Here is a 12868-nt window from a genome sequence, read left to right as displayed (position 1 = left end):
CAAGCATACTGTGTAATGATGGAGAATAACTGATCATTTATAAATGTCTAGGACTTGTGTTAAAACAGTTTGGATGTTATTCAATTTCTTAATTTTTTGTTTCATAATTCAGGTAGGATTTTGAAAGAAATAGAAATTGCTGTTATATTGTCTGGAAGTGAAAGCACCCGGTTTCGCTCACAATATTTGGTTGATATATTCTAAACAGCTATGTCAGTAAATTTGTGTATTCTGAACATATTGTAGCATAGAAGCTCTTATTGTGTGGTGGTACCAGGGAATTAAGAAATTTTGTTGGGCAATTGACGTCCTCATGGGTCTCTGGAACAGTGTCAATTGACTTATGCTATTGCAGTAAGCCAGATAACTGAGGGAGAAGCACTTTTCCTGTGGTATTGACTGCATCATTCATTGACAACAGGATGGCACTTTCATACAGCCACTTGTGATCATGCTAATGATAAGCAATATTTGGGACAAACTGATTCTCTGAGATATTGAATTATTGAGACCATTCCATACATATTTTTAGATGTCATTTCATCATTTCCCAGTTTGATGCAAAGACTGCAGCAGAAGAACCACCTGTCAACTGCACTCGCATGTTGGTTGATAGGCTAAATCGTTGAATGCTGTTCCAGATACATAAAGCTTTGATGCAGATCTGCAGTTCATCTCTTTTGTTCCACGCGAAATTAATGTGAGAATGTCTGTGTATATATATGTCTATGATTTCTTTGGAGTTGTTGCAGTCACACGCAGACACTTTCTTTAAATTTTTTTATAAAATTATTGTACATAATTACAGATTTCTCTATATGACGTTATTTAACCTTTATAAAAACAATCTGTGACGTGCCACGTCACGCTTGATTTCTCTTGTGACATAGTATGAGATAACCTAGCCTAGAGCCAGATGAAGAAAATTTAACATGAAAGTGAATATATCGATCCAGTTTTAAACTTAAATCATAAAAAGATGAACCTATATAATAAAAGGAGGAACTAAATTAGAAAAGAACAAATATATTTTTTTCAATTTTGTGGCGTTTTAATAGTTTGTCTCATTAAAAAGATACGCACGCGTATGCACGTGGATAAGATAAGTAATAATACCCAGGTGCACACTCTCAGGATCCTCTTAGTATGTGTTCAGAATTACAGGCTTCTAAGTTCTTTCATCTCAGAGCTATTGCGGTGAAACATTTAGAGACCTAAAGACACACAGGTACACATTTCTAGTATTATAGATAGAAAACACTTCGAAAATATATTACTCACATAGAGTAACTTTATAAGTATTCTTTTCTATATATACCTGTTTATTCATAAAAATAAATTACGTTTCATATAAAATGTTATATGATTATTAGAATCCTATACATACAAGCATAAATGTACTTATAACTAGAATGAAAGAACATATGAGAGTGAGGATCTCTTTGAACATAAAAGAGTGATATTAATGATGCCCTTCCAGCCTTATAAAAAAATCTTTTGAAAATTGACGGTACAAGAAGATTTATCATCGAGTCAATCAAAAGTTGCAATTGAAAGATAATTGTTTTGTCTGGTTTGTTTTGAATTTCGCGCAAAACTACACGAGGGTTATCTCCGCTAGCCGTCCTTAATTTAGTAGTGTGTGAGGCTAGAGGGAAGGCAGCTAGTCATCACCTCCCACTGCCAACTCTTGGAATACTCTTTTACCAACAAATAGTGGGATTGAGCGTCATATTATATCGGTCCCATCGATGAAAGTACGAGCATGTTTGGTGTGACGGGGATTCGAACCCGTGACCCTCGGACTATGGGTCGAGTACCCTAACCACCTGGCCATGCCGAGCCCTAAAAAGAGAATACTTGTAATAATAGGAAAACTGCTGAAGCCAGAAACTGCTAATGGCTAACCAAGAGAAAAGCTCAACAAACATCGGACGATTTGCCTCATTAAAAGGTTGCGCATGTGTGCACGTGCGTATTTTCTGTCTGTGTGTCATTTCTATTTGTTATATAAGGAAACACTTCTTTTATATATTTTTCGCTACTTTGCCTCATTATAAAGATGCATGCGTCCTTGTGCACTCGCAACTAAATAAGATAAGTAATACCCAAGTGCACACCTTTAGGGCCCACTTAGTATGGGTAGAAAAATTTGATAAGATTAGGTAATACCTAGGTACACATCCACTTAGTGTAGGAGCAGAATTTCAAGTTTATCGGTTTTTTTCTTGGAGCTGTGGTGGTAACATTTATTTTCTGTATGGTTTTTGCTAGATTGTCTCATACGGTGCTGTGTAGAATTGTTAAGTCAAGTCAAAAATTAGATTTCTTGCTTCTTTTAAAGAACAATGGAAGGTGAACACAGACGATACATCAAATGTTTATTAATCTTCATGTTTAGTGCAACAGAAACACAGTGGAAGTGCTTGAGTTCAGCAAAAAAGTTAATATTTAGTGTGTGTGTTCTTATAGCAAAGCCACATTGGGCTATCTGCTGAGTCCACCGAGGGAAATCCAACCACTGATTTTAGCGTTGTAATCCGAATACATCGTTGTATCAGCGGGGGACTTAATATTTTGTCTGACTCCTTTTGCTTTTACACCAAACACGCTCGCCCTTTCAGCTGTATGGACATTATAATGTTACGGTCAATCCCACTATTCATTGGTAAAAGAGTAGCCCAAGAGTTGGTGGTGAGTGGTGATAATTAACTGTCTCCCTCTTGTCTTACATTGCTAAATTAGGGACGGCTAGCGCAGATAGCCCTCGTAGTTTTTTGCGAAAATTAAAAACAAAACAAAAACCTTTTGCTTTAATAACTGCAGAAAAATGTTCAAGCATTGTTGCAACATATTTAATCAAAATATCGTTTGGAATTTTACCCTAAATGTCTCTAATGGATTCCTATAACGTTTCTTTCGAAGTAACGATTAATTTGTCAAATTATTTTATATCCCAAATCTGCTAAACTGGATTCGTACCGTGACTCTGTCAGGGCTGTTGCATCATTTGAATGATTCTAGCACATTTTTTCTTAGCTAAATAATTTTTGTATCGGATGGATGAATTTTGGGGTCATTATCGTTTTAGCAGCAGAAACATTTGTCAACAATACGCAAACCACTGAGTATACCATGACGGATCAGTATCTGACCACTCAAACCACTGAGTATACCATGACGGATCAGTATCTGACCACTCAAACCACTGAGTATACCATGACGGATCAGTATCTGACCACTCAAACCACTGAGTATACCATGACGGATCAGTATCTGACCACTCAAACCACTGAGTATACCATGACGGATCAGTGTCTGACCACTCAAACCACTGAGTATACCATGACGGATCAGTGTCTGACCACTCAAACCACTGAGTATACCATGACGGATCAGTATCTGACCATATTTGCACTATTCAATTATTCCATCTATTTTACAGATATCTTCTGTCGCTTCAGCACAAAAACAAAACAACCCAAACTATCACACTGGCTCCTCTATGCTTCATAGTAAGTGCTATGCATTGAGGTAAGAATCTTTCATCTTACTTCCGCTGGACGTACAACCTATGGTTTAAACCAAACATTTCAAACTTAAGACTCATCTATCTATATCACCATTTTGCAATCATTAACACTACGGTTTTAAACTTTTTAGCAAATTTAAGTCTCTTGACAGTATTTGGAGATCAAAGTAAAGGGTTAACTGGTACAAAACCAAATATTCCATTCTCAGTTATCTCAATACAGCACATCGGACACTTTTCTGTCAGTTGGTACATGGTTGTTTATCTCATGCTTATGATCAGTAGCAGTCTTCCTTTTGTTTTGAAGGCTGCATAAACAAAAGTACTTAACATTGATACAATTGAGTTTAGGTAATCTTTCCCATTTTCAAATTTACCTTTACCGGTATCACAGCCTAGGGTGTATTTGACAGTGTTTGGAGAGGATTTCGAGTCTGCAGCAATTGGTCAGATATTCCAAATAGCATCACGTAAAACTGTTATGCAAACTCTCTGCTCTTCTGACAATCCTCTACTCTTTTTGGGACATGGCACGGCAACCAAACTTAATACGTTAAGCTGTTTCTTTGAAGGTATATTTGTGGAGTCCAATGAAATTGATTTTTTTTTCTAGATTATACTGGTTCCATTGGGTAGTTTCTTATTAGCTTCTTTTTGTATAGCTGAGACAGTATTTGGGTGCCACAACAGTTATTTTAGACCCTAAGTATTTGTAGAGCTTTTATGTAAACTCTGCTGGAAATTCTCTACTCGTTTTTGGTCCGTGACAACTACACTTAACATATAGTGTCAAACACTGTTTTATGAAGATTTATTTGTGGAGTGATATTAAATTAATTTTTTTTTAGTATGTAGAGCACTATATGCTAGTTCATATGCAAAAACGGATCGTTTGGGTTGAGAAAATATTTTACATAGAAGAGCGAACAACGTTTCGACCTTCTTCGGTCATCGTCAGGTTCACAAAGAAAGAGGTAACTGACCGGAAGCTGACCACACGTTTGAAAGGGGTTGGGTAACTGAGTGTCGGAATGTAGAGGGCGGTATTAGATGTTTGAATATACAATGTGATAACTGCCACGGCTTCTATATTGGAGAAACAAGTAGAAAAATGGAAACCAGATTCAAAGAACATAAAAAGTTACCTTCACACGTTTTCGAACACTGCAAGTCAAATAAACACAACATAACCATAGAAAACACTCAAATACTAAATAAAGAAACAAACATAAACAAACGCAAAATTAAAGAAGCCTTACTTATACAACAACTTAAACCCAAAATAAACCAATATAAAGGAACGCCTTTATACCTATATTAATATAATAAAATAAATAAATTATATATTCAAACATCTAATACCGCCCTCTACATTCCGACACTCAGTTACACAATCCCTTTCAAACATGTGGTCAGCTTCCGGTCAGTTACCTCTTTCTTTGTGAACCTGACGATGACCGAAGAAGGTCGAAACGTTGTTCGCTCTTTTATGTAAAATATTTTCTCAACCCAAACGAGCCGTTTTGCATATAAATTTCTCAACAAGTGGGTTTCTCGACATCACTGATTATTTGCTAGTTCCTTGCCAGTTTCTTTCTACATAGTTAAGGCACTGCATGGGTTACCATGACAGTTATTCCAGACCCTAAATATGGTCAGTGTGTTCATTTAAGTATAACCCTAATGAAATACCCTTGGTACAAGTATATGGGAATTATAAATAATACATATTCTCATCCTGGCTCATTCAGTTGTCAACAGGGATTAGTGAAGCAATAACACAAAGTTGAAATTCACGTTATGTTACAGAATGGTAGACTTAGTCTCATAAAATGAAAAGAATGACAAAATATTTTATTGTTCTAAAAATTAGGCACAAGATTATAAAAAGATGCATGCTCGCACGTGGATAAGTAATAATATACAGTTGCTCATCTTCATGGTCCACTTAGTATGGACACAAAATTTCCTGTTTCTAGGTGATTTCCCCTTTGACAGTCACACATGCGCAGATCCACTGATATCGTCTTTTATTATTGTAGATAGAAATCACAAAGTGACGCGCACATTCGCACGTTTCTATGTGTGTGCGACCACCATAACACCAAGAGAAAAGAGCCTAGAAACCTGAAATTTTGCGCCCATACTAAATGGACCCTGAAGGTGTGCACCTGCGAATTAATTATCCACGTGCGTGCACGCATGCGTTTGCGCGTCTTTTTAATGAGAGAAGCTGGCAACAAACCGTATAGAAAAGACGTTGTTCCTTATATAACAATCTCTAAAATGTAGGAAACCCAGTGGATTTTGATAACAATGTTTCAACAATGGATTTTATGTCATGTTGCTTAGCAACAAAAGTATGTAGGCTAAACCTTTATGCTAAAATGAGTTCAGAGTACACACACTATTAAATCCACAACTAGCGAAAGTACCCGGCTTCGCTCGTGTTGTTATGTTGAGAGCGTGTGCACTCTGAACCCATTTTAGCATGAAGGCATAGCCTATGTACTTAGGCTTACGTTAAGTCTAATATGCCATATGCAAAATTTAAATAAAGAAACAAAATTACTTCAGTTTTCTTTATGTAATGAAAACAATAATGGAAATAAAACTATTATTTTGTTTCCTGGCAAATTTGAAAATTTTCTTAGTATTTTAATACATGACAGCTGGAGCACGCAGGTATAACAATTGGACATCAGTAAAACTTTTAGAGAGCTTCCTGAAGACATGTAAACCTCTTTTCAGAACTGCAAGGTTTGTATTATCGCTACAAAATATTATAATTTAAGATTTTATATATTTTTGTGAACTAAAAGTTGATGCGCGTATGTCAACACGTCTTGTTGTCAGCACGTATTGAATTCTTCAACTTGTTGACTGATGTCTTCAATAAACTACCTGAAAAAAACATTTATTTTATCCAGGCTTGTATTTTCACATCGCTGGTGAAGGCACAGTACGATTCGCTAACAGAGGGCAAAGTAAAGTAAATGACAAAGAAAGCTATGTTGACTTTAGTATGAAGTTATTAGGGGAAGGACCTTCTGGCCCCGGTAAGTGTAGACCTATCGAGGTTTTTAATTTTTTTTTATTATAAGTCTTCTTCTAAAAATAACAATAGTAAATTTATTCGATATCCTATGCATTTAAGAATCATTTTCCAAATAGTATTAAACCTGTGGTTTTTATGTAACACATCCAATACAGCTTAATCCATAATCTTATAAAATTCTACAATATAACTTTAAATCCGTAAGAAAACGTAACCAGCCTTTCAACATGAAGAGTCGTTTTAAGATAAATATATAGAAATAGAATATATAATAAGAGGAGGAATAGTGGTTTGGACGCCCTCTAGTGATGTAAAGAGTTGACAGAGGACCATTTGGCTGTTTATACAGCATGGACAGTTTTCTGTTTCGCCAACACAGTTATATTAAACACACAATTCAGGTGACACTGTGTTTAAAATATGCGTTTTAAAAAAAGAAGTTATATCTATAATAAAAGCATTAAAAAGTTATGCAGATACAACTGTATGTACTAAACTAACACTAACAACTACTTGACCGATTTTATCGTGTATGTGAACGATCGCTTGATCGCCAAGAAACGAAATGGTCATACACTTACTTGTTCATTACAATCAATACGTTTTAAAGTAAACCCAATGCTACTAAAATTTAGCATTTTTTTGTGTGTCAATATATATGTCTTTTCCGCTAAATTCATTACTGTTTTATCTCGAAAAATTCTATTTTTAAAATTCTGTTAATCATAAGTGTACGTAAGTTCTGTATTAAAATATTCTTGTCTAAAAATGTTTATGAACGTGATTCTAGCATTCGTAATTTGTTGTGTATAATAACAGTTAGGGAGAGTTCTAGTTACTATGGCAACACATGTACTTTCAATTATTGTAGAGGTATATGTAATCTTTGTACAGTCGATTTTAACTGGCACTAAACATTCTTTTTTATTAATTTTTCGGAGAGCAGGTACAGATGGTCTATTAGACAAGATGAGATATTGTGTATAACATAACCAACCTGATGAATCGACAAATTAGTAACTTTCGCCAAATAGTTTTTTACAGTCAATTTACAATAGTTACCTGGAATCTCACTTCCAAATGTCATCTCCTGTGGCTAGTAAATAGTATACCACACTACGCACTAAAAACTGTGTAAATAAATACATTAATTATGACGTAAAATCCTCACAAGGACAATTTAGTATTTAATGAAAAATATGAAGGAAAAGCAACAAGATATATTTAGAAATTAGTGGGGCCCGGCACGGCCAGGTGGGTTAAGGCACTCGACTCGTAATCTGAGAGTCACAGGTTCGAATCTTCGTCACACCAAACATGCTCGCACTTTCAGCCGTGGGGGCGTTATAATTTTACGGTCAATCCCACTATTTGTTGGTGTAAGAGTAACCCAAGAGTTGGCGGTGGGCGGTGAGGACTAGCTGCCTTCCCTCTTAGTCTTACACTATTAAATTAGGAACAGCTAGCGCAGATAACTCTTGTGTAGCTTTGCACGAAATTCATAAAACAAACAAACAAACGAAACGGAATGCCCATAATTGTGCTCGCAATAGTATTTGATATTTTGCTTTAAAATTAAGAGAGATTGAATGTCTTTTAAGAGCTACGATTAAGTTAACCTGATATTATTTCACTTGAATTAATTGAGTTTGATAATAAACTACCCATATTTAGCTATCGTAAACAAGGATTATAAAGATAACGAAACATGCTTTTTCTAGATACAGTTCATAAAAACAATGCTATTTAGATTCTATGGCTTAATTTGTAATTCTAAGAGCAGAATTTATGTGAATGAAAAATCAAGAAATTTGTACTTAACATCACAAAAGGTTGAGGTATGTATGAAGCATTAGTAAGGTTGTTTTGTTTTTGAATTTCGCGTAAAGCTACATGTGGGCTGTCTGCGCTAGCCGCCTCTAATTTAACAGTGTAAAACTAGAAAGAAGACAGCTAGTTATCACCACCTACTGCCAACACTTTTACCAACGAATAGAAAGATTAACCGTGGGGGCGTTATAATGTGACGGGCAATCCCTCTATTCTTTGGCAAAGGAGTAGCCCAAGATTTTGCATGTTTGGTGTGACAGGGACTCGAACCCGCAACCCTCGCATTAAGAGTTGACTGTCTTATCCACCTGGCCAAGTATAATTAGTTTAGTAATAAATATAGAAAAAAAAAGAATTAATAGATTTGTGTGAACGAACTTTTATTTGATTTCATCAGTGTCCGCTATTGTAGTCCCGTGAAGCTATTTTTATATGTTCTAATGACCTTCAAACGTTGCCAAAAATAAAAAAAGAAGGATTGTGGGAAACGTCAGAACATTTGATGAATTTCTAATATCAAGATGGCCGTCTTTTCTTCTTCTCAAGGTCAAAGTTATAGAATGGGTTATATGTGCTATGTCCATTACGACTACCGAAAATATCTCTTTTTAGTGATATGGGCCCTCAGACTTACCATTGAGTCACTGGGGGGGGGCACACTGGACGCCTTAAGGTCAAGAAGTTCATTTCTTATGATACGAAGTGTCTTTAGTCCCAAAATTTAAATTTGTAGCTCTGAATTAAAGTATATAATACTCGCAATCTTTCCATGTCAGTATAATTGGCAAGTAACTTTTGAAAGTAAAAGTTTTAGTTTTGTGACATGAATTAGACTGTACAGTTGTCTAGTTGTGATGTAACGTTCTACAAGTAACTTTTGAAAGTAAAAGTTTTAGTTTTCTAACATGAATTAGACTGTACAGTTGTCTAGTTGTGATGCAACGTTCTACAAGTAACTTTTGAAAGTAAAAGTTTTAGTTTTGTGACATGAATTAGACTGTACAGTTGTCTAGTTGTGATGTAACGTTCTACAAGTAACTTTTGAAAGTAAAAGTTTAGTTTTGTGACATGAATTAGACTGCACTGTTGTCTAGTTGTGATGTAACGTTCTACAAGTAACTTTTGGAAGTAAAAGTTTTAGTTTTGTAACATGAATTAGACTGCACAGTTGTCTAGTTGTGATGTAACGTTCTACAAGTAAGTTTTGAAAATAAAAGTTTTACTTTTGTGTCAGTTGTCTAGTGATGTAACGTTCTACAAGTAACTTTTGAAAGTAAAAGTTTTAGTTTTGTAACATGAATTAGACTGTACAGTTGTCTAGTTGTGATGTAACGTTCTACAAGTAAGTTTTGAAAGTAAAAGTTTTAGTTTTGTAACATGAATTAGACTGTACAGTTGTCTAGTTGTGATGTAACGTTCTACAAGTAACTGTAGAGTTGTCTTTGTAACGTTCTACAAGTAAAAAGTTTTAGTTTTGTAACATGAATTAGACTGTACAGTTGTCTAGTTGTGATGTAACGTTCTACAAGTAAGTTTTGAAAATAAAAGTTTTAGTTTTGTAACATGAATTAGACTGTACAGTTGTCTAGTTGTGATGTAACGTTCTACAAGTAACTTTTGAAAGTAAAAGTTTTAGTGTTGTAACATGAATTAGACTGTACAGTTGTCTAGTTGTGATGTAACGTTCTACAAGTAACTTTGAAAGTAAAGTTTTAGTTTTGTAACATGAATTAGACTGTACAGTTGTCTAGTTGTGATGTAACGTTGTACATGAATTACACTGTACAGTTGTCTAGTTGTGATGTAACGTTCTGTAACTTTTGAAAGTAAAAGTTTTAGTTTTGTAACATGTATTCTAGTAACTTTTGAAAGTGTGATGATGTAACGTTCTACAAGTAACTTTTGAAGTAAAGTTTTAGTTTTGTAACATGAATTAGACTGTACAGTTGTCTAGTTGTGATTTGAAAGTAAAAGTTTTAGTTTTGTGTAACATGAATTAGACTGTACAGTTGTCTAGTTGTGATGTAACGTTCTACAAGTAACTTTTGAAAGTAAAAGTTTTAGTTTTGTAACATGAATTAGACTGTACAGTTGTCTAGTTGTGATGTAACGTTCTACAAGTAACTTTTGAAAGTAAAAGTTTTAGTTTTGTAACATGAATTAGACTGTACAGTTGTCTAGTTGTGATGTAACGTTCTACAAGTAACTTTTGAAAGTAAAAGTTTTAGTTTTGTAACATGAATTAGACTGTACAGTTGTCTAGTTGTGATGTAACGTTCTACAAGTAACTTTTGAAAGTAGAAAGTTTTAGTTTTGTGTTACACTTTTGAAAGTAGACTGTACAGTTGTCTAGTTGTGATGTAATGTTCTACAAGTAACTTTTGAAAGTAAAAGTTTTAGTTTTGTTACATGAATTAGACTGTACAGTTGTCTTGTTGTGATGTAACATTCTACAAGCAACAGTTGAAGTAGTATCATCCTTAAGTAACTCCGAAATCTCCAACTGATTATGTTTTTCTGTGTTGTCCTCAGAATTATTATTAGGATCATAGTCTGTATCAGATTGTGTTGTTATATTTCTGAGTCTGTTTGGTAGAAGATCCTTTTTTTATTGGACAGGTTAACGTTCTCTTTCAATTGCAACTTTCGTGAGTGAGAAAGCCACACACCTGCTAATTAAGTCGCTTCGATTTGGCGAACAGTTGGGTTAAGACGTTTGACTCGTAATCTGAGGGTCGCGGGCTCGAATTCCCTCGCACCAAACATTATCGCCCTTTCAGCCGTGGAGACGTTATAATGTGACGGTCAATCCCACTCGTCGTTGGTAAAAGAGTAGCCCAAGAGTTGGCGGTGGGTGGTGATGACTAGCTGCCTTCCCTCTAGTCTTACACTGCTAAAATACTGACGATAAGCGCAGATAGTCCTTGAGTAGCTTTGTGCAAAATTCAAAACAAACAAACAAACAAACAAACTCGCTTGGTTTGTAAATCATGCGAATCACGGTTAGGACTATTTTCTGTGTTGATTAGTTCGTCATTCTGTCCCACTTCGATCTCTGAATCTCAAATAATAACTTTTGAAATTATGTGGACAAGCAAACTTGATAGTAAATTTTACCATGTTATCTAGAACATTTTATGTCACTGGGAGACATCTGAACACAGCATATATGCTCCCTAAGAGTTCATTACATTTTCAGATTATTACATCTTTTTATGTCCAAAGAATCCCGAGGCTGCATCTGATAAACCACAATAAATTGAGTAATTTTTTTGAACGCTCTGTTTACAGTCAAATATGGGTTCGTAGTTTTCAAGGCATGTATGCAAGGTGTGATGCATATGCAGTTAAAACTTATGCATCCATCACCACAACATCCTTACTATATTCTTCTTCTAATATGAGAAAAAAAAATGCATGGTTCTGTGTTGTGACATTGGAAACCTTGTAGTTGTTCATACTCATGGGAATATCCCAACAGCTGCTTCTCAAACAATATAGAAATTACATGAATGAATCATGATGTGTACATAACCTGAATTCACCTTTCAGGAATTGCTGGACAGACGTTTTGTTACCTGGATTTTATATCATGGAATGAAAGTCGCTTGAAACAGGTAGCTAATATACATGTATAGGTGTGTGTGTATTATGTACCACTCCTGTGTGCGGCATGCTCATTGTCTTTGATGCTCGTATACAAGTCACATGTATCATTCTGAAAGATGATATTTTAAAAGCTTTGGGGTATCGAGCCAGGCCAATTACATAATTTGATCATTTTAAGTGTGTCTCATGCTTTTCTGTATATTTCGCAGACGGAGTGGCAATCATCCAAGCGAGCTCGGATGGATCAGGAGAATAACCACTGATAGAGTGTATTAGTGGTATCGGATTCAACTACTAAACTAAGTTTAATATTTGCACTTTCATCAAAGTTTGATTCAACTGTTTTTCAGTAATTTGATGATAGTGATTCTTATTATCATGTTGAAAATTACTGATTACGTCTAGTTTTTGACTTATAATAAAGAATATTTTTATGTATCATGAAATTATCAACGTTCTCTTTATATGATAGGCTATTTCCAAAACTTTCATCACAGTATTATTTTTTATTACGAAATATCTGCTTGATTGTTGCACCTTTTATGTATTTTCCCAGATTCATGTTGTAAGAACCAACAATAATCTACCATCGTGTTCTCAAGTATGAACTGGATGCTTTGATAAGTGCTTTCATGTTCACAACAGAAACAACAGGAGCTGGTGGCTTAGTGTTCCCATTGTGCAAAAGTATAGCTTTCAGACTAACGTTAGATAAATCGATAAAATGTATCCATTTTATAGGATGATGTTCAATAGTTAATTCTTTCATTAGTGCTTCAACACTTGTACAGAAACACAAAGTGTCTTGCATGCTGTGGTAAAAAACATTGTTTTGATTG

The 12868-nt window shown here is 35.0% G+C and overlaps 1 protein-coding gene across 2 annotated transcripts in view; it reads left to right on the top strand.

Moving 5' to 3' along the window:
* LOC143249710 (arrestin domain-containing protein 4-like) overlaps positions 1 to 12868 on the top strand; it is a 58530-nt gene that overhangs the window by 15982 nt on the left and 29680 nt on the right. The window contains exon 2 of one of the 2 annotated variants that reach the window (XM_076500022.1): positions 6463 to 6591. The exons of the other annotated variant lie outside the window; for it this stretch is intronic. Coding sequence (XP_076356137.1) covers positions 6463 to 6591 — 129 coding nt within the window. The remainder of the gene's footprint in view (positions 1 to 6462; positions 6592 to 12868) is intronic. 2 annotated transcript variants of the gene reach the window in all.

Source organism: Tachypleus tridentatus, chromosome 4, assembly GCF_004210375.1.
Source record: "Tachypleus tridentatus isolate NWPU-2018 chromosome 4, ASM421037v1, whole genome shotgun sequence".
Taxonomy (NCBI): domain Eukaryota; kingdom Metazoa; phylum Arthropoda; class Merostomata; order Xiphosura; family Limulidae; genus Tachypleus; species Tachypleus tridentatus.
The sequence above is the reverse complement of the archived record's forward strand: the minus strand, read 5'-3'. Positions and strand labels throughout refer to the sequence as shown.